This window comes from Eulemur rufifrons, chromosome 12 (genome assembly GCF_041146395.1).
Source record: "Eulemur rufifrons isolate Redbay chromosome 12, OSU_ERuf_1, whole genome shotgun sequence".
In the NCBI taxonomy this organism is placed as follows: Eukaryota; Metazoa; Chordata; class Mammalia; order Primates; family Lemuridae; genus Eulemur; species Eulemur rufifrons.
The window spans coordinates 4,512,149-4,535,949 of NC_090994.1; the positions used below are offsets into that span (position 1 = coordinate 4,512,149).

The window sequence follows — 23,801 nt, forward strand, 5'->3', positions numbered from 1 at the left end:
GCATGAGAGATTCCAAGTGAGAACCACCTAACTGTGCCTCGTCAACCTCCAGAACCCTGACAGAGAATAACAAAATAATAATTGTTGTTTCAAGACACTATGCTTTGGGTTAGCTATGCATAATAGACAAGAATACCCAGTGTTTTGGGAAAAGGAGTGTATAACTACACTTGTTATTTTATATACTTCTTTATTGCTTGGATTCTTTTCAATGTAATAACTTTATAACAACAACTGAAGTCCCTAGAACTCCTGCTATCCTGGTAAGGGAGGAATGGGGGGAAGGAATTTATCCTCACAAGATAGTGAACCTAAAATTTCTACCTTACCTTTATTTATCTGATCATTGCTAATCACAGTCACTGATACCGGATTCTACAGCCAAAAATATTTGTCAGAAATTTAGATGTAGCAAACTATTCAATACTGAGGGTACTGGATCAGAGAAATTACTGAAGCAAGAATAACCCATGTACAGCATTGAGATCTGTTTCTCATGGTTCAGTACTCTTTCTGATCCTATCAAAACCAAACTATGAGCTTCCTAAAGTCTAGGCCTACATCTTACTTACATAATAATGTACTCAATATTGGTTAGATAAATGGGAATAATGAACTGTGAAAATGAAAGGGGGAGGGGAAAGAACACAGAGGGGGCAAATCAGTAGGAAACTCAAGAACCTTACACTTCAACTAGGAATCTAATTCATATACATGAAATGAAAACTAAATCATACTGTGATGTGTGATGAAAAATGGATTCTCTTTGCCAATCGCAAGCATTTGGAACAATGGTTGGATAAAGATGAAGTGCCGAAACACAGTCCAAAACCACATATTCCTCAAAAAAAAAAGCTAATGGTGTCTGTTTGGTGGTCCAGCACTGGTATTATCCACTACAGCTTCATGAAACCTGGTCAGTCGATTACAGCAGATGTCTACTGCAACTAATTGGATGAAATGATGAGAATGCTTGCAATGAAGCAGCCAAGATTGGCCAATAGAGACAGGCCAATCCTTTTGCAAGGCAACCACAATATGGTGTAGAAATGGTTCACCTGTACATTGTGACAGCAAAGAAAGGCAAGCTTTGAGTTGACTTCTCTTCTGACACTCATTTAATTCACATGGAACCCATCTATCCAGCTTCTGTACCTTCCTTGGCCATTTGTTTCAAATGGTCCAATATTGTTGGAATAGTAACATTAAACTTTGCTGCTAATTCACAAGTAGGTTGGGATAGATTTGCTTGCACTACAGCTTTTAGCTCATCATTATCCACCCTGGTCTTAGGTCACCCACGTGGCTCATTTTCAAGATTAAAATCACCAGAACGGAATTTCTCAAACCATCTACGCACTGTGCATTCATTAGCCACATCTTTCTCAAACACTTCGTTGATATTTCGAGCTGTCTGTGCTGCATTGGTTCCACGATGGAACTCATATTCAACAATAACAGGAATTTTTTACTTATCCTTGGTTTCACAAAAGTTGCTCTAAAAAAAGTGAAAGATAATCACAAGCCACAACGTGTGTTTGAAAGACTGAGGATGTGCCTTCACAATAAAAATAAAACAAGAAGTGTCAAAGTGAAATGTCAGAGATATCAACTGTCAAACTTAGTACTTAAGGAAATCGGACATTTCATACTTAATAACCTAATACACCAAGACAAATAAAAAGCTGGGAACAGATAAATCCAAAGAGAAAAAAAAAATTGTACCAGGAAGAAACTGAAATCACAGGTAACCAAAAAAGCTCTGCAAATGTGAATCTGATTTATCAGAAGTATCATCAACATCTATCATATTCTTGCCAATGAAACAAATTAAACTTTAATTGGTCTTTTTTCCCCAAAGCAAATTATCACGGTGTTGACAAAAAATTGTCTCGAACCAAAAATCACATGCTCTAATTTTTCTGTTAATATATTTGAAAATATTTTGTTACCCTGTTAAAAGCAGACTTTTGTTGTTGTCTGTAATAATCAATAGTATGTTGGGTTAACAACCTCATCTTTGAAGGCAGGCTTTATAACCCACCCAGATGATAAAAGGACAGCAAAGTGTTACTACAACCAACCCTGTAACTAGCATTTAACTTAATCATCCTTTCTTGTACCTAAACTAACAATAATAGCATTTAGAACCAGCCCCCGCTTTTTTCTGTAAAGATCCTTTCCCTGAAAACAGTCTTTGAGCTGACTTTCTTTGGATCTAGTTACCTTGCAACAAGTCCAAAATAAAACTACGACATGAGCTCACAATCAATCTGATAAGTTTGCATTAACAATGTCAAAGGCCAAACTAATGTCACAATAGCTATAAAATTTTGGTTATCTAATACAGATTGTAACATAACCTCACTGGCAAGAAATATATCATATTAGTCTTGAATTCACTGAAATCTTTCACATTTGCCGAAATTTTCTATATCATTGTTAACTTTTACTAGAGAAGTTTAATGGGTACTAAAATTATAATTCCTCATTTAAACAAAGCTTGCCAATATTTAAATTCTCATAACAAGAAAATTTAATTGGAATTTTTCATAAAAACTTTCAAGATGTGCCAAAAGAATTTGAAATACAGACATGCATCATTTAATGATGGGGATACATTCTGAGAAATGCATCATTAGACAATTTCATCGTTGTGCAAACATCATAAAGTGTACTTACACAAACCTAGATGGTATAGCTATTGCTCCTAGGCTACAAACCTATACAGCACGTTACTGTGCTGAATACTGTAGGCAATTGTAACACAATGGTATTTGTGTATCTAGACATAGAAAAGATACATGAAAAATAGAGTATTACAACTTTATGGGACCACTGTCATATATGCAGTCTGTTGTTGACGAAAACATCGTTAGGTGGTACATGACTGTTCTACATAAGGCAAAAGAGTGAAATTAGTGGTCCAATAATTGGTATCTTTCTCCTTAGCTATACTATCAAAACAACAGACCTTATAAAGAGGGGAATTATTCTATCTTTGTGGTGATGTAACAGTGTTGTATTTTGATTTTGGTGGTGGTTACACACTCTACACATGTAATAAAATGGCACAGAACTTACAGTGTACCAATGTCCATTTCCTGGTTTTAATATTATACTAACGTTATGGAAGATGTAACCAATAGGGGAGACTGGATGAAAGGTACAGGGCCCTCTCTACTATTTTTGCAACTTCCTGTGAATCTATAATATGTTAAAAGGATTCTGAGGACTTCCCAGCATTCTACGGGCTCACAATAATCCTATGAAGTAGGTACTATTTTTATCTCCATTCTGTAACTGGGGAAACAGAGGTACAGACATTTTAAATGACTTGCCCAAGATCACATAGACAGAACCAGGATTTCGATATAGGTAGAATGACTGTAAAGTTTGGATTTATCTGAAAGTCTGGGCAGCCACTGAAGGATTACGGACAAAGTTTGACAATCAAATTCACATTTTATTTTGGCAGGATACCCCAGGTAGGAGTGTAGAATAATTAATAAAAAAAAAAACTTTAAGCAAGACGATTAGTTAAGAGACTGATACAGTAAGCCAGAAATGATGAAGGCCTGAATTAAGGGAATAGCAATAGAATGAAAAGAAACCAATGTATACAGAGTACAAAATCAACTTGACTTTATGACTGCATGGGGAATGAGGACAATTTCAAAGCTTGACTGAGTAGACCCAAGCCAACAGTTTCATGTTTTAACAATACTACTACCTTATCAAAATCTTAAACCAGATAGGTTCATACTTAAGTCATCCTTATTTCAGCAGTACTCACAGCATCTGACTTAGCTTCTATAAAAATTGTAACTATATACACGAAGGTTATTGCAGCTTGGCAACTCCATACTCATTATTTAATATGTATACATATGGTAATGAGAGCTATTACATGTTTTCAATACACCACATGTAGACCATCACTAGACATAAGATAAACACAGAGGCAGCTAGAGAATATAGTCAGTATTCAGAGATTAGTAATATTTTAATCATAATCAGCACTATAAAAAAGAAAAACGTAAATGCACTTTGAGTGGATTAGAATTATTTTATCATCTAAAAGGAAGGAGTCTGGTGCCACCTGTTTTAAGAGTGAAAAAAATTAAAATAATTGATCACTTCAAAGCTAAAACCAGACCACTGTTAGCTTTTCTTCCTTTGTTTGCAAACATTAAAAAAAAAAAAAAAAAAAAAAACCCACTAACCTTATAGCCTAAGGATCTGTAAAACACTGCATGAAGATTATAATAACCACTGGAAAAATTTACTGTAACTTCAACCTTATTACCACTGTGAGGGCAAAAACTATGCTAAGGCCAGGGCTCTTCCAGTAACTAAATGCTCTTGGAAAGTGTCCAAGACAATGTTATAGTAAATTTCCAACTTGTTTCATTTTAAGTTAAAGAAAGTGAGTTATTGTACCTAAAATACTGGTTTAAATAGACTCTAAAACTTTTACATCAAATAAACACACAGAAAAATCTTAACTCTGCACCTCTGATGGGCCCTAAGTCCAGTAAGGGCCATCTGGGGGATAGCTGCACCTAGGAATCCAAGACCCATATTACTTAATATTATTAATCATACTATTTTGAGAAAAATTTCAATATTGATAGCTTTCATTCTGATAGAACTGTATTTTTGCAAAACCTATTAAAATAATGGTTTAGAATGATACTGAAAAATCTCCACAGCTTCTATAAAGTGGACAGCATGTGGTGGTAGTTACTCTTTGGTTTCTAGTTTGAGCCAAAGTTCTGAATCCCCTGCTATTTGTGGCTCAGATTCAAAATTTTTTATGGGCTGTATGTCTGATAGACATATACCAATGTCATATATATATGTACACACACACACACACAAAAAAAAAAAAATAAAGGTACATTAGCTGTGCTTTCCATTCATAACAGCTTTTTTAATAAACTGAAGTTCTACTAAAGTGAGAAGTAAAAGCCAATTGTTAACAGAAAAGTCTACCCAAAGAATAGCAAGGTGAGCTATAAAATTAATTCCGGAAGCCAAAATACTAAATAAAGTAGGTTCACAAAACAAACAAAACCAACATATTTTCAATGAGCACTTTTAAGTTTATCTATAAACGTTCACATTTTTAAAAAGTTGAGTAGTATATCAACTTTCCTTTATGACAAATAACATTCGATAAATGTTTAATTCCCAAAAGAAATAATTCAAGTTTAAAGAGCTGCATGAAAAATATAACAGAAGAGCTGCAATAAAATGAACAGAAAACACGAACGTGCTTTAACAGGGAACATGGCAGCTGTGGGATGGACTGAATATAATGTACAGGAGACTCAAAATGAACAAATTAAGCATGAATATTCTCAATGTAGTCAACATCTACTGAAAGAAGCAATGCAATTCCAATCAACATCTGCCATTTGCCATATGCCAAAAATTGCCATAAACTGGTCACTTCTATTTTTTAAATAATGAAACAATGAGAGATTTGTTGCAATATATTTTGTACGTTACCAATACTGAGCTATTGTTTCTATTAGTGATGTTTTAACTAGAGTTGGCACAAATCTGTTCATACAGAGGCAAAAATGAAGCTTCACTAAAGGCATTCAACATAAAGCAAAGGCTCCTTTCCTTGAAGCAAATGCGTGACCACAAATAGTGTTCACTATATGCAGTACACTAAACTAGCAACAGATTAGTTAACAGTTTAGATTTTCAACTTCTCATAATATAGCTGACATGCTTAGAAGTGATCACATTAAAATAAATGTGTCTTTCACAGATATGGGATAAAATTTTAAGCTGGGTAGGCACCAATGCCCTGATTTTGTACTTTTTTGTAAACCATGTGACTTCCACATGCTGAGAATGTTTTATGCTTTAACCTGCAGTAAAGGCTTTACATCATTTTAATGCCCAGTGCTTAAAATGCAACAGAATCATCCCAAGGAATGCAAGGAATATATTTGGTTTACACATAATGATTTTGACCCCACTACTGGTCAGAAAAAGTTTAATGAATGCTTTCCCAGTAAATAACTTTGCATTTCCATAGAAAAAAACAAACAAACAAACAAACAAAAAGAAAATTTGAGGTAAAGGTAAGTGGAAGAGAAAATACTCTTATTTTTCCAGCTCTTACAAACATTTGAGTTTATTTCTAATATAATTATTAAACATTTTAAAGCTCTATACCTATCACAATATGTTTCAGAAAAACAAAACACTCCATTGCTTAGTTACATAGGATTTCTCTCCAGTTTTTGCAAAGTAATGTTTCAGAGGTTAAGATACAAGCTTAAAACAAATAATTCCGAAAATCTTGGTCTATAACAAACTAAAGGTTCAGTTTTGGATCAACATATTCTATATTCTAAATCTGAATTCAGAGGACACATCAATATTTTTTTTTCTATTCAGGTCAATCGAAATATATATGCTACCTCATGCTTACAGTCCCCTTATCTATGTGAATGACCCACAGCAGAAATTTCAAATCAAAGGTTATAAAATATACTATAAAATTGCATACTGTATCTATGTGGCTTTCAGTTTTTATAGAATCTAAAGGTCCCTTATTGATAGGTGGCAAATTCAAGAATTGATAAGTTTGGAGCCAAATATGTAAATATATTACATTCTTAGCAGTCTAAATAGAAATTATGCCAATTTAAGAGTCTATTACACTAAAAAACTGTCACAAAAGAAGGGCTATTGGAAAACTTACAGTTCAGATTGAAGGAAGTACAAAATATGTGATCCTAAAGTCTCCTAGTATAATGTTATTAAATATTAAAGACTGTGAGAAACAAGAGATGTTGCAATCCTCTTCCCTTTTTAACTCTAATTGAAAATTGAAAAAAAAAAAATCAGAATTCAGATTTTCCAAACTTGACATATCTAGCATCTAACAACTTAGTTGTGCAATTTTAAAATAAGTTTAATGCAAAGCACTGCAATCCTGATGTGATAATTACTTGCAGCATAAATGCAAAATAACAACAAATACATCTAATGATACATTTTACAGTAAAACCACAAAAAGCACAACTATATTAGCACAAACTAAATAAAGAGGCGCAGGAGGTATTATGTTCATCAGGAAGAGAAATGTACTATGCCAATAAAGGAAGGACTGAAGGAAGGAAGGAGAGGAGGAAGGAAGGAAAAGGGAAGGCAGAGGTTTCTATGCCTGCAGAATCCCACAGAAATGAACTAGTCACATTACTCTCTAAGATACGTGAGGTTTTTTTTTTTCAAGCTTCAGCATAAATAAAAACAGCAATCACTTTAAACCATTCAACTTTACATAGTGTAGTATCTTTAAAGCCAACTGCATTCTTCCCTTCACTCACCCAATGCCTCTTCACTCTTCCATACCGGCTTTCAGGCAAACGCAAGACAGAACAGGGTGGAGTAGAAGAAAAATATAAGCAGCGCCTTTCAGCGCACCCCCCCCCCCCCAAATAATTTCCAACAGTTCTTCCTACTACGAAAATAAGTCGCCCTATCTCAAGATACACAACACTCTGTCTCTTTAGTAGACACACAGAGGTGCGTACACAATCCAGCACTCGCGACCCCCCCCACCCACACCCCCAAATCTTAAGTAATTACTAATCTATTTAACACGAAGACGACAAGATACCTCTACCTACTGTTTCGGGGTGAAGGTGGGTGGAGGACTCCTTTCAAAGTAGCCCCAATAGTGTAACCAAAACACGGTTCCGGAATAAAATATTAAGAAACACTTTTCTTTTCCCACCTATCTATCTACTTCGGGATGCAAAAATCCATCCTCAAACCACATCATCTCTCCAATTCTCCCGTCTGGAGTTTGGGGTGGAGATTTGCCCAGGGGAGGGGGCGGAGGCGGGTGGCGGAGTGCGAGCGGGCAATGGGACACAAACGAGTTACTGAGCCCAGCCACCCCGCACCACGTCGCCAGCCCAAACGTCCAGCACCGAGACCTCACGCACGCTTCCCAGCCCAGGCCCAGCGAAAGCTATGACTCTGGCTGTCTAACTTCCTATCCATAGACATTTCTTCAAGACGAGCAGAGCACACAAGTACACGTCACACAGTTTGAAACACAGTTATACACCCCAAACAAACCAATACACCTCAAAATCACCTCACAGTTTCCCAAACTCCAAACGGAAACCCCCCCCCTCCAGGATTCAAACCTTCCACCCATAGTGGAGGAAATCAGGAGAAAAGAGTTGGGGAGCAGTCGACGCCTTTCAATTACCGTCCCCCACAAACTGCCCCACCCCATACCCCGCGCCCGGGTCACCCAGTCGGAAGCCCACTGCTTCCTCCCTTCTCTCAATTGGGCCGCTTAAGAGACCCATCCCCAGCGCCCGCTCACTTCCTCTCAAAAAATCCTCAAAAAAAATGTTTTTAAAGTGAAGGGAAAGAAGTGAGGAAAGAGACTTGAGGTAGTCCGGCTTCAAAACCGCTCGACTCACCTCAGAATCCTTGCTGAGTTCTCTCCGCCCGGCACAGCCCCCTCCCCAACGTCCCAGTACGAAGGGCTGAGGTAGGGAGGAGGGAAAGCGGGAGGGGGAGGGGTATCTTCCGCGTGGGGCGCCCGTCGGGAGGGGACTGGGGAGGGGTGGAGGCCGGCGCAGGAAGAGGAGAAGGGGGAGGGGAGGCCCCTATCTCCCAGTCTCCCCCTGAAAACCTCCCTTGTCTCAATCACATCAGACTGACTGTCTTTGTCTGGCTGACAACCGCCATATTGATATCAACAGCCCCGCTCCCACCTGCTGCAGCCGGGCATCCCTGGGAGTTGTAGTTCCTGCCTCCCCTGAGTAAAAGCGTGGGCCGGGGGCCTAGAGGCCCCAGGGAACTACACCTCCCAGTATGTCCCGCGCGCGTCCGCCTTCCCTCAGGGAGGAGGGGAAAGGAGAGCTGGAGCCGTTGGGACTACACATCCCAGAATACCATGGGCCCGAGGCCCATATGGGGGACATGATATCATGCTGGGGTGGAGAGGGAGGATGAATTGGCGGCGGGGATAAATTTGAGTTGACGGAAGGAGGCGTTCAGAGAGGAAAGGGAGGAAAAGGAAAGACAACCACAGTTCCCATCATGCCTGGAGGGGCGACTACATCTCCCGTGATTCCCCGGGAAGGGGCGTGAGGACGAAAGACTGCAAGTCCCGCGATGCTCTTGGCGGGCAGGTGCCGGAGATTGAACCGGAAGACGCTTCCCGGGTGTGTGGATTTCAGTGACTGTTTTTGAGCAACTAAAAGTCCAATATGAAACTGGTGAGTTTTTGCTCTTAGGTCAGAGGGCAAAGGTGGTGCCATATTCTTTTGTACCTCTTCGTTTCCACGTTTGCCAGGGAACCGTCGCACAGAAGGGGTGGCAAAGTTTGGGAACTGGGATGGGAAGTGGAGTGGGCTGAGGAAAGCTGCTTTTTGTTGCTGAGGTTTGAATTTCCTCTCCTGTCGCCCCACCCCGCCCCCCGTCTGCCAAGAGGTCTTTTTCACTCATTGGCGGGTTCGTTTGGTCAGAGAAGAGGTTAACTCTGTCATATTTCTTCACCCACGAACTAAGTAAGGTTGGGTACTATGAACTAGGTTTGGACTTATCGGCTTCCACGTGAGTGTTATAATAGGTTGGTTAACAAACCTCTTTCTACTCGATTGGCACTTGAGTAGCCTGTCTCCCTACCGTTGTTGAGACTTTGGTTAGATATGAGCACAGAGTAGAAAATATCCGGAAGGACATAATCACTCATTAAATACTATGTCATATAGACTCCTAACTGCCCTTGGAATTAAGAGAAAGAGGAGTTCAGGGTGTGATCTCGGAGGATTTGAGTGTTAAACCCCGCGTAGGATTTGGATGGGCAGAGGGAAGTGTAAGGCATTCCATTTTAGGACTGTAGAGATTGCGTGAGCCAAGGTTAGATGAAGAATGCCATTATTTACCTGGAGAAATCTGCATCACAAAGCTCAAACTCTTGGCTTATAGGAAAGCTTCTTAGACCTTTGTTTTCAGCCATTTTACTCTTATTGTGCACACAGATCCAACAAGTTAATTGATTCCAACTCTATTAAAATGAGTAATAGCATAGAGTAGAAAAGCAGGTGTGAGATGCTGTTTCTCAGTCTTTTAAAACTCATGTTCCTGCAGCCAATTTATTGCCAAGCTTTACTTTCTGTAATTTTTATACAAAAACAAAAGGTTTATTTTCCTTTTTTTCCATTTCTATGGTTATTTAAAGATGCTCTTCCAAAGCACACAACCCACCTGTCCCCATTTGATAATCACCCGAGCTAGAGGAATACACTCTGCAAAGTCAGCTGTTTTCTGAGAAGTCAGAGAAAGTATTAAAAGTGAATTCAGCTCCAAAACTGTCTTCCTATAAAACCATTTATGTAAGGGGAGGAATATAAGTCAGTAAACCTTGAGAATAACGATTTGCCTCTGGGTCAATGTGCTAAACTTTTAAGAATGCAGAATTCAAAGTCATAGCCCTTACCCTTAACAAGCATACAATCTAATGAAAAAGATAGAAAAGCAAGCGAAAATTAAAATTCACTGTCTTCCTGGTAAAAGAGAGGCATATTTAAAGTGCTTTGGGAATTGAGAGGACAGATGATGACTGGGGAGGTCAGGGACAGCTTTCTGGAAAGGTGACTCTTGAACAGATAAGAATGATAAGTCAGGGCCTTCCGTGAAAAGGGTTCAGCATATAGGAGCCAAACAGTTTGTTACCTTAATGGCGGGAACACAGACCCTGTGTCCTCAGTATAGGATAAATCACATTCGGTGTGTTCGGTTTAAGAAAGCAGGGATTTATGAAACGGTTTTTCCATGAAAACTCGTTTCTGAGGGTATCAGAAAACGAGGATTTACTTTACATATACTTTGGTTTGCTTATAAAATCCTCCTGCTTAATTTATTTAGAGATGTGAAAGCATGGAAGAGAAAAAAGGAAAAAAGTAGAAAATTATTTTTTTCCATTAAGAACCAAAAGATGCCTCTAGGAAAAGGAATTATTCTATGGATACTCCATCCTTCTTCACTTTCAAATCATGTATTACATACTCAAACTCATTTGGTAGTTGATAAATAAATGATCTGGGGACTGGGTGCTGTGGCTCACACCTGTAATACCAGGATTTTGGGAGGCAGAGGCGGAGGATCACTTGAGCCCAGGTGTTCAAGATCAGCCTGGTCAACATAACAAGACCCCATCGCTACAAAAAATTTAAATATTAGCTGAGCATGGTGGTGCGCAGGAGGATCGCTTGAGCACAGGAGTTCGAGATGTGGTGAGTGATGATCAGACCGTTGCACTCCAGCCTGCATGACAGAGTGAGAGACCCTGTCTCGTGAAAAACAAACAAACAAAATCCGTAGCTCAGAATTCCTATCAACATAACAAAGTGGTTTCAAAAGCATTGTTGCTCAGTGAGTTAAACGTGTGCGTCATGCCCCCAAAAGGATTGGAATAAACCCTTCTGTGGCCAAAAATTTTTAATTTTGTGTACTGATTTAGGAATGTGTGGTCAGCTTTTATATTTAATTATAATTTCTTTTATTATTTTTTTCTTTTTTCCAATCCTGTACCTGCAGGAATAGGCTTTTAAATTTATATTGTGAAACAAAAATACATTTTATTGAGTATATTCTTGTTTCTGAGATCGACTTTCCAAACTATTCCTCCCCTGCACAACTTATGACCACATTTTGTTAATTCTTCCTAAATGAAGGTATCTTGAATAGGTTCTGTTTATCTCCAGTCCCCTAATACGGCCTTTGTATGGGCTCTTTATACTTGACATTTGGAGTGCAACAAGACCATCCAACTGGTTTCCTTCATTCAGTCTTAACCCTCTTATATCCATTCTCTTCTCTGCATTAGAAGTTGTTTAAAATTGCATAATTCCATAAAACCCCCGCAGTAGCTTCCTTTGCCCTTAGATAAAGTCTTAGTCTTCACTTGGTTGACTTGGCCCTGAGACTATAACCCAGCCTACCTCTCCAGAGCTCCGTTTTCTTTGTTCCAATTATATCAGACATCTTCTAGTTCCTTGAACTGACCCTGCTTTTAAAGTCCTCTGGGACTTTGAATATGTTCCAATGGAGACTGGGCATGGTAGCTCATGCCTATAAGCACAGCACTTTGGGAGGCGGAGGCAGGAGGATCTCTTGAGGCCAGTAGTCCAATAAGTAATTTCTGAGGGGTTATCAAGGCCTGTGAATACTGTTGGCAAAAGATTAACAGGTGAAGTTTAAAAAGATCACAATAAACAAGCCAGAACCAGTGGCTCACTCCTTTAATCCTAGCAACTCAGGAGGCTGAGGCTGGAGGATTGCTTGAGACTAGCCTGGACAATGTAGCCAGGCATGGTGGTGCACACATGTAGTCCCTGCTACTGAGTGATACCCTGTCTCTTAAAAAAAAAAAAAAAATTACAGTAAACAATAATTGTTACAGTAAAAACGAATAATTGCTACATTTTATAGAGCAATTATTATATGCCAGGCAGCGGGCTAAGTATTTGCTATATAGTGTCCCATTTAATTCTTTGATCTAGGTGATAGTATTCTCATTTTGCAGACAAAAAATGCAAGCTTTGGGGAGATGAAGTGGCTTAAAGTTACATAGATTAAAAGTGATAGTGCAAGATCTGAACCCAAGTCTCCCATACTCAAGAGTCTGTTGCTTAGTGAGTACAGGGATTGTAGTAGTATGCTAGGTTATCCCTTAAAGAAAGTAGAGCACACACCAAGAGAAATTTTACTCAAGGCTATTTTAAAAATTAGCTTTAAATGTGAATTTGGTTCAATTTACATCTTTAAAAAGGTTATTGGTAAAAAAATAAATAAGTAAAGTTTGGGAACTTTCTTGATAATCCAAAGGGCCCCATATCAGAGCATACCAATTGAGTGCTAAAGTTAGTCTTTTTTGTATTGTCCAAATTTAGCTGTGGGATACCATTTCACATCTCTAACTTTGGGCATCACTGTCTTGGTAGCTTTTCACACACCCACACAAAAACAATGGATGCCATTTTAATGTAATACTTAAAATATCTCCCGAGATACCAACTGAAAGGATTTTAATAACTGTCTATATTTATAATATGCAGTATTTGGGCAGATTTATTTAACTGAAGAAAATTCATTGGCATTTTCAATTAACCATAATCATTTTAGAAAGAACAGGAAAATTAGAAGAAATGTGTCTTCTAAATCAGCACATTTTAGGGCATATTCTTTTATTAGCATAGATTGAGCCTAATTGGGTACCCTGATGGCCAATTCGGTTAAGGATAGAAACTAGGATTCACCAGGGTCCTTATCAAAAGACCATGGAACAAAAAATACTGAGTACATTGACAGAAATTAAGTTTGAAATATCATGGCCGAGAATCTAGCCATTTAAACAGGTGAAGATTAAAGCGACTAAAATAGTAAGAAGCAATTCAAGAATGCGCACGTGTAGGTACTTCCTATAGATGGTACCAGAGATGGGTCCAATCTTCTAGCTTATTCAGTCAACAAAGATTTATTATGCAACCACAGTATACCCTTGGCATTCAAAGTTTTAACACTTTCCATTTTAACCATTACATTTGACCCCAAAGATCTATGACATGGAATTATTTATAATTTTGCTGAGGCACAAATTTGAATGTGACTTTAAGATTAATGATAATCCTTTGTGAGTAAGCCTGATTGCCTCAGAATCCATGGCTCTCTGCAGAGTTATTGTTGCTCTTTTGTCAAAGGTCTGAAAGGAAGGTCGTTTACATGCTTGTTATACTATACTTATTGAATTTGATGCCGGAAATTATATGCTGTAGTTGTATTTACAAATTTTAAAAACTTGAGAAGGCCATGAAATATATTCTTCAATGGTCTGTGCTCCTTTGTGCAAAATGCTGTTTCATTTCTACTGGCTCAAACTTTTAACTTGCCATTTCTCCTGGGAAAACAGATGGAGCAAAGGAATGAATTCATGACTGCTCCCTGTGGAAGATAAGTAAAACACCAAGTTCAGTTGTAGATTATATAGGTGATCTTTGCTTGAAAGGGGGAAAACCATCCCCAAGGTCAGTTTAACAAATCATTAGAAAGGGGTGTGGTTAATCCTCACCTCGGATCTGAGAGTGTTGGATTCTCTCTCCAATTTACATAGTTGTAGAATCCTTTTGGCTTCCTGGAATTTGGATCAAGAACAGAAAATCTTTTGCTATAAATTACAAGCATTGAAAATTTTACCAGTGCTTGATTTCAACTATTGCAGTAAGATTGTTAAAATGTCAGCCTGATTTCACTCTTTTCTGTTTCTCTTTGCTGGTTGATTAGAGTGCCCTCATGTGTCTTTAGGATGTAATGTCATTGCAAGCTTTTGAAAGGTCATATTTTATCACAACCTCAGTATGATAGGTATTTTTCCTTTCGTGATTTCTGCTAACTCTGAAAAGCCGTGTGTGACATAAGGCCAAGTTACATACCTGTTCAGTTGTGCTTTGCAATAAAAATGGATATTTTACTCTTGGGTATTGCACAGTCCAAAATTGTTACTCTAAAGATTAAATATACTAAGGCAGAAAAGTATACTGATGACAGATTTTTTCAATAATGATAATTGAATTAAAACAATTAACCTGTGGTTAATCAGCAAAGCGAGAAGGCTGTTCTACTAATACAAGCATTACAACACATTACTCGTATTTTAACAGCAGTAGCACATTTGTTTTGTAACTGGTTTGCTCTGAGTACTCGAATCCTTCTGCCATTTGCTCTGGTGCTCAGCAATGTGTATTTGCAGAACAGCTTACAGTGGCTAAGGGTGTGGCATGGCCACCAAACTCATTAAAAACTAGCCATTCTGCATGAAAAATTTGCTCTGGCTTGCTAAACACCAAGAGGAATAGAGGCATAAACCAACCCTCAGATCTCCATCATCGTTCATTTATTTACTCAACAAATCTTCCTGAACATCTCCTCTGTGCTAGGCATTGCTCAAAGTACTGGGTATATTGCAGTGAACAAAACAGATTTATTCCCCGCCCATATGGTATGGAACAATTCAAACAATGTTGCAGTGAATGTCCTGATATACAAATATCACTGGGCACTGGCTCAAGTATTTTTGTAATGTAATGGTCAAAAATGTATTTAATTGTATCCATCAATAGGCCTTCTTAAAATTTTATCATATAGGGCCGAATTGCCCACTAGTTTTCCATCATACCATTAGTATATGAGACTACATTTCCCTGCCCTTGACTATGATGCTGTTTCTTTACTCTTACAATTTGTCTTCCACATGTAACTTTCTTCTTTCATCTATCCTCACACCCTCTCTGTCTGCTATAGACTTTGGCCATATTTAGTAAAATATCCCTAGAGTATATCGATTATAGATATGGGAAGATGTACCACAAAGGGGAACAAATTTCTTCAGGTAAAAATTTAGTGGCCTAAGAGTCTTTAAAAGGAAGTTTGTGAAAGATCTATGGTGTTTCTTTGAAAATGCTGTGCATGGAGGTAGGAATTAAGCTGATGGTATTGTGGGATCAAGCAGATTGGAGAAGCAGCTGGGCAAGTGTGGGTAGGTAGCAGAGGGGATCCCCCACACTCCCCAAAAAAGGGTGGCCGGTGAGATGAAGCTCGGAGTTGACACGTCAGGCAGGGCTAAGAAAGGGCTGGATGTCAGAATTTGCAGAGAGCATGAGACAAAGGCAAGAGTGGGAACAGAAAAGACGGGAAGGGGAACAGGGAAGCCAGGAGGAGAAAGGAACCAGCCTGAAAGCCCTTCAGTGAACAAGACTATGAACTGTGTGGTGGGACTTTACTGTGAGAAAAACAATAGGTTTAAATTGTCCCTGATTGCCCATAAATCTGAAGGAAATGCCTTAAAGATCTAAAATATTTAAATCTGTTGAAAGCACAACTGAATGAACTTTCTCTCTCTCAAAGATAATCAGACAATGTTCAAGAAAGCAATTCTTGAATAGGAATTGTAAAACTAACACCTTTTTTGCTCTTAAGGTAGTTTATTTTTCATCACTCATGTTTATGAAGGGGTTGAGGAGGCGAATAATAAAATGTCATGCCCAATCCATTTCTCAAATTTATGGCTTAAGCACAGATTCTCTTTGTCTAACTACAATATTTCTACATTTTTCTGTTCCATTAAAATAAAAGAAGGCATAATTCGATGTTCTAGTTTGATAAGCCTTCCCGTATTTTTTCCAGAACATGGAAATAGTAAAAAGCAGTAGTGTTAATATGTAAAGGATATTATTATTATTATGGTTACCTTTTTTACATTGTTTAAATAGCTTTATGGAGGTATAATTTACATACCATAAAATTCATGCATTTAAAGGGTAAAATGCAGTGACTTTTAATAAATTTACAGAGTTTGTGCAATGATCACCACAATCCAGATTTAGAACATTTCCATTACTCCAAAAAAGTGCTTCAATCCCCATTACTACCCCAGGCAACCACTAATCTACTTTCTGTCTCTGTAGATCTGCCGTTTCTGATCATTTCATATAAATTAACTCATACAAAATGGGGTCTTTTGTGGCTGACTTCTTTCACTTAGTGTGATATTTTTGAGGTTCATCTACATTGTAGCATGTATCAATTCATTCCATTTTATTGCTCAGCAACATTCCTCTATATGGATGGTCTACGTTTTATTTATTCCTGCACCAAGTGATAGACATTTGGATTGTTTCCACTTTTTGGCTATTATCGTGTAGACATTTGTTTTCATTTCTAATTTCTTGATGTTTTCGCTTTTTCTTGCGTAATTGTACTTGCCAGAACCTTCAGTAAAATGTTGAATACAAGTGGTACAGGCAGGCATTCTTGATTTCTTCATGATCTTAGGGGGAAAATATTCAGTTGCTCACTACTAAGTATGATATGAACTGTAGGTTTTTCATAGATGCCCTTAATCAAGTTAAGGTCATTCTCTTCTATCCAGTTTGTTGAGTGTTTTTATCATAAATGAGATGGGCCTTGGATTTTGTCAAATGCTTTTCCTTCATCTGTTGAGGTGAACATATGGTTTTTGTCCTTAATATTAATAATGTGTATTATCTTAATTGAATTCTGAGTGTTCAGCCATTCTTGCATTCCTTGGATAAATCCCACTTGGTCGTGATATATAATCCTTTGTATATGTTACTGAGTTTGGTTTGCTAAAATTTGTTGAGGATTTTTGCACATATATTCATGAGGAATATTGGTCTGTGTTCCCCTTTGATGTCTTTGTCTGGCTGTGGTAATACTGTTCTTATAGGAGAAGTTGAGAAATGTTCTCTCCTCCTCTATATTCTGCAAGAGCGTATGAAGAATTAGTACTTCTTTAAAGGTTTGATAGAATTCATCAGTGAAACCATCTGGTCTGGGGCTTTTCTTTGTGGGGAGATTTTTAATTGACTAATTCAATTTCTTTACTTGCTTTAGCTCTTTTCTGATTTTCTACTTTTGTGTATTCTTTTTAAAATGTAGTAAAATATACACAACATAAAATTTACCGTTTAACCATTTTTTTAGTGAACAATTGAGTGGCATTAAGTACATTCACATTGTTGTGCAACCATCACCGTCCATCTACAGAACAATTTTATCTTCCTGGACTGTACCCATTAATCACTAACTCCCCGTTGCTTATGTCCCTCCAGCCCCTGGCGACTCCCATTCTTTCTGTCTCTATGAATTTGATTACTCCAGGTACCTCATGTAAATGGAATCATACAGTGTTTGTCCTTTTGTGTATGGCTTGTTTCACTTAGCATAATGTCCTCAAGATTTTGTCTACTTTGTAGCATGTGTCAGAATTTCCTTTCTTTTTAAAGGCTAATGTTTCATTGTATGTATTTACCGTATTTTGTTTATCCATTCATCCCACGATGAGCAGGCACTTAGATTGCATCTGCCCTTTGGCTATTGTCAATAATGCTGCTATGAACGTGGGTGTACAAACATCTGTTTGAATTCTGCTTTCAGTTCTTTTGGGTATAGACCCAGAAGTGGAATGTTGGATCATATGGTAATTGTATGTTTAACTTTTTGAGGAACTGACATATTGTTTTCCACAGTGCTACACCTGTACCTTTTATATTCCCACCAGCAATGCATAGGGGTTCTGATTTCTCCACATTCTTGCCAACACTTGTCATTTTCTATTATTTTGTGGATGGTGTTTTTTATTATAGCCATTCTAATGAGTGTGAAGTGATACTAGTGGTTTTAATTTGCATGTTCCTAACAATTAGTGATGTTGAGCATCTTTTTGTATTTTTTTAATTAAGTGATACATGCACATTTTTTAAAAGCAAACTGTGTATGGTTTAAAAAAAAAGATTCCTTTCCCTTCCTTATTCTTTCCAAGAACAATCTCAGTTATCAGTTTCTTTTGTATTTTTCAGAGATATTCTGTGAATTTTCATGCATATGTATAATTTTCATACCTTTTTATTTTTTACACAAATAGATACTGTCTACATTGGTATGATATATCGATTTTTCTTTTTTTTTTTTTTTTAGAGATAGGGTCTTGCTCTGTCGCCCAGGCTGGAATGCGGTGGTGCAATCATAGCTCACTGCAGCCTCAAACTCCTGGGCTCACACTATCCTCCTGCCTCAGCCTCCCAAAGTGCTGGAATTACAGGCATGAGCCACCGCATCCAGCTGCTTTTTCTTTTTTAAATTAGAAATGTATCTTTCAGATCATTTAATATCAATATCTAGACCTGCCTCTAACTGCATACCCACCCCTAATAAACAGAATCTGCATTCACACGATCCCGTCTTTTGTTTTCAAGATACTTTCATTATGAATAATGAAATATTTTCAATACTCCTTTCAAATATTTAAAAAAATATTTCTAACATACTTTGTATTTTCATTGCCTGAAAAGAGAGTTTACAATTGTGGGTATTACCCTGGAATATACAGTTTCACCTATACCTTTCTTGACTATTTTGAAAATCATTCATTGTTACTTAAAGTTAGGGTGTGGTTTTGTTGCTGATGTAAAATGTAATTTATGAAACCAGTGTCAGTATATCTTAAAATACACTCATACTATTGCTTGGAAAAAAATCCAGTTGCATAGCGTTCTTTTGTTTAGATATATTGTAATTTATCTAACCAGACTTATGTCAACATTAGGTTGTTTCCAGTCTTTTGCAATTACAAATTATGTTTTACAGTTAATTTCCTTTGTGGACATCTTGGGGAGTATATCTGTAGGATATATTTCTAGTGGTAAAATTGATGGTTCAAAGGGTATACGCATTTTTTATCAAGGTTTATTGCAAAAATGTCCCCATAGAGATTTATCAGATTACAGTTGCCAGTAGCATGCCCTAATGCTTACCACTACAGTGTAATCTTCAAACTTGTTTTCTTCTCACTGAAAAGTGAAAAAATATTGCATCATTATTGTTTTAATTTGATTTTTCTCTCATTATGTGTGCAATATGGAGCATCTTTTCATACATTTATAAAAGCATTTATATTTCCATTTCCTTCTCAGTCCTCTTCTGTTCCTCTTGATTTGTTAATATTCTAGTAGTAAACCATTTTACTTTGTGTAGTTTTGGAGTATATCTTAATATCTTCTCGTACTTGTTCCCACTGATTGCTCTTTACCTTGGAATTTTCCAGGCTGCTCTCAGACATTTATTTTTTCATATAAAATTTAGACTTTTAGATTTCATATAAATTTAGAATTATTTCCAATATTTTCTATTAAATCTACATCTAAATAATTTATCTTTTTGATACTGAAACTGGAATTTTTTTCTTATGTAGTTTACATATAAGAAGGCTATTTTTTGTATTCTCTACACAGCCCCTTGTTGAATTTTAATTTTCAATAGTTTTTCCAGTTGATTCTTGTGGGTTTTCCAGGTGCATAACTTTGCAGATAATTTTTTTACACATCATTTCTTTCTGTGGTGTAATCGCAGTGGCTTGTATGTGCAGAACTGTTTGGAATAGAAGGTAGGCATCTCTGTTCTATTTCTGATGTGAGTGGGCATGCTGCTTTAACTCAGCATGTCACTGTGATACACTGACTTGTGGCTTGAAATTTTTGCATATTTTAGTTTACATGCTATAGCTAGCTGCTTCCTTGTTCCAAAATTTTCTAGTCATTATTAAAGTGAGATTCTTTTACATAGTCCAACAATAAGTTATTTTCTAAAGGGAAAATATGTTTGTGTTTTATTGTTTGTTCTAGCAGTTAATTATATCTTGTGAGCCATTTCCAGGCTTTTGAGTAAACAATGGGGTTTTATAACTTAAAGTCTTAGGTGGTACATAGCAGACTCATAGAAGTAATAGATTTTTATGACCTTAAAAGAAAATTGCAAGGTTTCCTTGGAAAACAGAACAGCCAGAAATAGTTTCCCTGTACTTCAGAGACAGGGCTGATAAAGCCAAGAAATATAAACAAATCAGCCTGTTAAAATAAACATAATTACCACACACATACTGCCCCCCCCCCAAAAAAAAAACTCTATAGAGAGCTCAGAGCTCTAGATGGTAGCTTATTTATTTTAATCAGTTTTTGATTCAAGGTATGTATCCAATAGGAAGAAACTGTTGATGACAGTGTTGATGACTATGTGATAGTTATTGCTAACAGATAAGAGAAGCAACAACAAAAATCCATTGTTTGGCTGTACAATTCAGTGAATGTCATTAAATACCTACCTTCTACAAAACATCCTCAATGCTGTGGGACATGAATAACACATACATAGACCCTCCCTAGCAGTAACTCACTATTTAACAAACTGGATACAATGTATGCAGTGTACTGTATATACTCTATTATGTGATTATGTATCATTTTGGTGATAGACTATGATGAAGGCAGTAGTGCCCTATGTAAGATTAGGCTTATAAAAGATGAATTCCAACTGTAGAATTGTAGTTCCCTAGAGAAGTAAAATCTGAGCTGGCCTTGAAAAGTACTGTGGCTGACAGATTTGTTCGAGAGAGTGGGTTATATCTCATTCCAGGCAGAAAGAACAGTTAAAGTAAAAGGATTTGGAGAAGTGAGGTATTTCATTTCCCCAATGATATGCATATACAATTTATTATGTATTTTTTGCTTTGTAGTGTTCTGTATTAGTGTGTACAAAAAATGGACACATTTCTGCCTGCTGGCATCCTCCTAATTCATTAGCTCAGAATACCAGCATTTTCATTATATGTTATTAACTTCTGAAGTATTGGTACATTTGATTGGAACAATAACTATAAGTGGGGCAAGGGCAGACTTGCTAAGTGTGTAGGGGGCAGGGGAGCTATAAAGGTAGATTGAAGCCGCAGGGTGGTGGGCTTTACCTCAGGACTTAGTGGTTTGGACAGTAGAGAATAAGAATTTTCTTTCGTCCTTCCCACCCCACCCCCAAGAAAAATTTCAAGGAAGTTTAAGAATTTTTAAACATGTAGAGCCTTTAAATTTATCCTTTTGGAAATCTAGGGCAAAGAAGTTAAAAGAACTATTTTACACATTTAAGAAAAACTTTGGAATGTGAAATCAAAAGGTATGACTTCATTGCAGTTACAGTAAATATTTTGAAAAGTGACATATAATGAAAACAAGAATTAGAGAGCTTAACAAATGCGTCAAAGCAAATGCCAAGTCAGAATTACCTAGGACAGAAGATTTTTATAAGCCCTTTACAGAAGACCTCAGAAGCGGTGATAGAATTCACAGATACATCAAATAGGTGAGAGGCATCCTGACGATCAGTGGGACCAGCTGACTGTAGTATGAAAGAATAGAGACACTAATGCATTCCTTGACTTTCATCTGTATGGAGAAAGAATCTGGGTGGGTGTGGGGGGTCCCATTCTTCCAGAATTGATAAATGCATAGAATGTTCTCAGTCACATCAACATGTTGAATATAGAAAAATCCCTGGAAAGTATGATTCAGTCCTCAGGGTATTTGTTTGTAGGTATAATTTTCATACAGTTAAACTAGCATAAATTTCATACAGCTTGATGAATTTTTACCTGTAGATACATCTATGTATTCACGATCCAAATTAAGACATAAAGCATTTCACTCAACCTTGTTCCCTTCGCAGAGAAATTCAGCCTGGTAGAACCTAGTTCTGTGTTGGGCAAGCTGCTAAGATGCAGTGGGAAACTGTCAGACAAAGGCAATGTTGTTTCTTTTCAAAAGAAATCAATCTGATTAAACTATGAGAGTTCTTTTGAGGGACTAAAAGGAAGCTCTTCTTTAACCCTTAAATTTTTAAAAAGCTTTCCTCAAAATAACTATTATAGATCATCAACATATACTACTGTAACATTTTTTTTCCAAAATATAATTGGGAGATATAAAGAAGAAAACAAAAATCCCCTGTAATCTCACCACCTCAAATAATCAGTCATTTCTGTATATCTGCTAGGGTGGGTATTTATTTGTAGTGATACCCTTCTGTGTGAGTCACCCTAAAGCTATAAATCAATTAGGATTAGATTCAGCTCTGAGTGACAGAAAGTCTGAAGTAATGGTGGCTTAAACAGAATAGATCTTTACACCTCTCTTGTATAGATGACATGCGGAGGTAAATAGTGCAGAGCTGGTATAGCACATCCAGGCTCTCCTCATAGCTTAAGGCCCCACTATCTGCAATATGTGCCGCCTCTTTGTGATCCAATAAAACTTTATCATCTTAAGCCATCATATCCCTATTCTAGCCAGCAGGAAGGAGAAAGGGACAAAGAAATGTATATATGGATATACTCTCCCTCTCATACTTCCTGAAAGTTGCATATACTACTTTGGTTTATATCTTACTGGCCAAAATTTTCTTACATAGCTGTTACCAGACCAAACTGGGCCCTGCATGCCCAGTGTAGCAAAGCCGAACATTGAACACTGAAGCCAAGAGCTGGAGCAGGAGGAATAGGCTGTATTGCAGGGTGCCAAGCAAAGAGTCCAGGCAGCAAATGCTTAAGACTCAGACTTCCCAATGGTTTATAAGTCAGGGTTTTTAAAGGCAGGGGCACATAGGGGTACATTTCAGGCAAGCAAAATTGCAAATGAATACATAGAGATTATATATTGACCTGGCCCCAAAAGGCGGGATATCCTGAAGGGGAGGGAGCATAAGTAGGTTCAGAGATTTCTAATCTAATAGAAAGGAATGTTCCAAAAATTTGGAAAAAAAAAAAAAATGTTTTTCTCGTTCTTAAAAAAAAAAATCTGGTTAATGTTTAAAAGAAGAAGTCAAGAGTACAGAAGTATCCAAATAGAAAGTGGGAGTTCAGTATGGTCAAGCACTTTCTCCCCTGCAGTAACCACTTTGACCTGTTTGGTATATGTGCTTACGGTTTTGTTTTGTTTTGTTTTCCTAACGTAACTATAAAAATATATATATATTTTTTTTAGATAAATAGGGTCACATACATGGCTCTGTGAACTGTTTTTCATCAACTGTAGTTACTTTTTAACATTTTTGAAGTTCTGGTGCCCTATAGCCAACAACATTGATTCCCAAGCCAACCCTTACCTATATTCCTTCCCTCACCCTTAATTGTTTAATACCAACGTTTCCACTCTTCCTAAGCTTCTGTTGGAGGAATTTTGCTTTTTATGACCTCCCTCTGCTTCTTTACTCATTTTCACGGAAAGCCAAGGCAGAGGACAGGATGAGCACGAGGGAGCACCCCTAAGTGGCAGTTACTCAGCTGTTTATGGTATCTAGCCACTCTTCAACCAGAAAGTGGATTTTCTGTGTTCACCATGCAT

The 23,801-nt window shown here is 37.3% G+C and overlaps 2 protein-coding genes across 18 annotated transcripts in view; one reads left to right on the top strand and one right to left on the bottom strand.

Annotated features, from left to right (window-relative positions):
• Positions 1 to 8,760, bottom strand: part of HMBOX1 (homeobox containing 1) — a 117,951-nt gene extending 109,191 nt beyond the window's left edge. For 10 of the 17 annotated variants that reach the window (XM_069484813.1, XM_069484807.1, XM_069484820.1 and 7 more), the window contains exon 1: positions 8,478 to 8,760. The gene's annotated coding sequence lies outside the window, so the exon portion shown is untranslated. Of the gene's footprint in view, positions 1 to 7,361; positions 7,390 to 7,664; positions 7,833 to 8,129; positions 8,449 to 8,477 lie in introns of those variants that run through there. The other 7 variants (XM_069484819.1, XM_069484805.1, XM_069484817.1 and 4 more) reach the window with 4 other exon arrangements.
• Positions 8,761 to 9,185: 425 nt separating this feature from the next.
• INTS9 (integrator complex subunit 9) overlaps positions 9,186 to 23,801 on the top strand; it is a 75,293-nt gene continuing 60,677 nt past the window's right edge. The window contains exon 1 of the mRNA XM_069485087.1: positions 9,186 to 9,281. Within this exon, the coding sequence (XP_069341188.1) occupies positions 9,273 to 9,281 (9 nt within the window). The 5' untranslated portion in view covers positions 9,186 to 9,272. The remainder of the gene's footprint in view (positions 9,282 to 23,801) is intronic.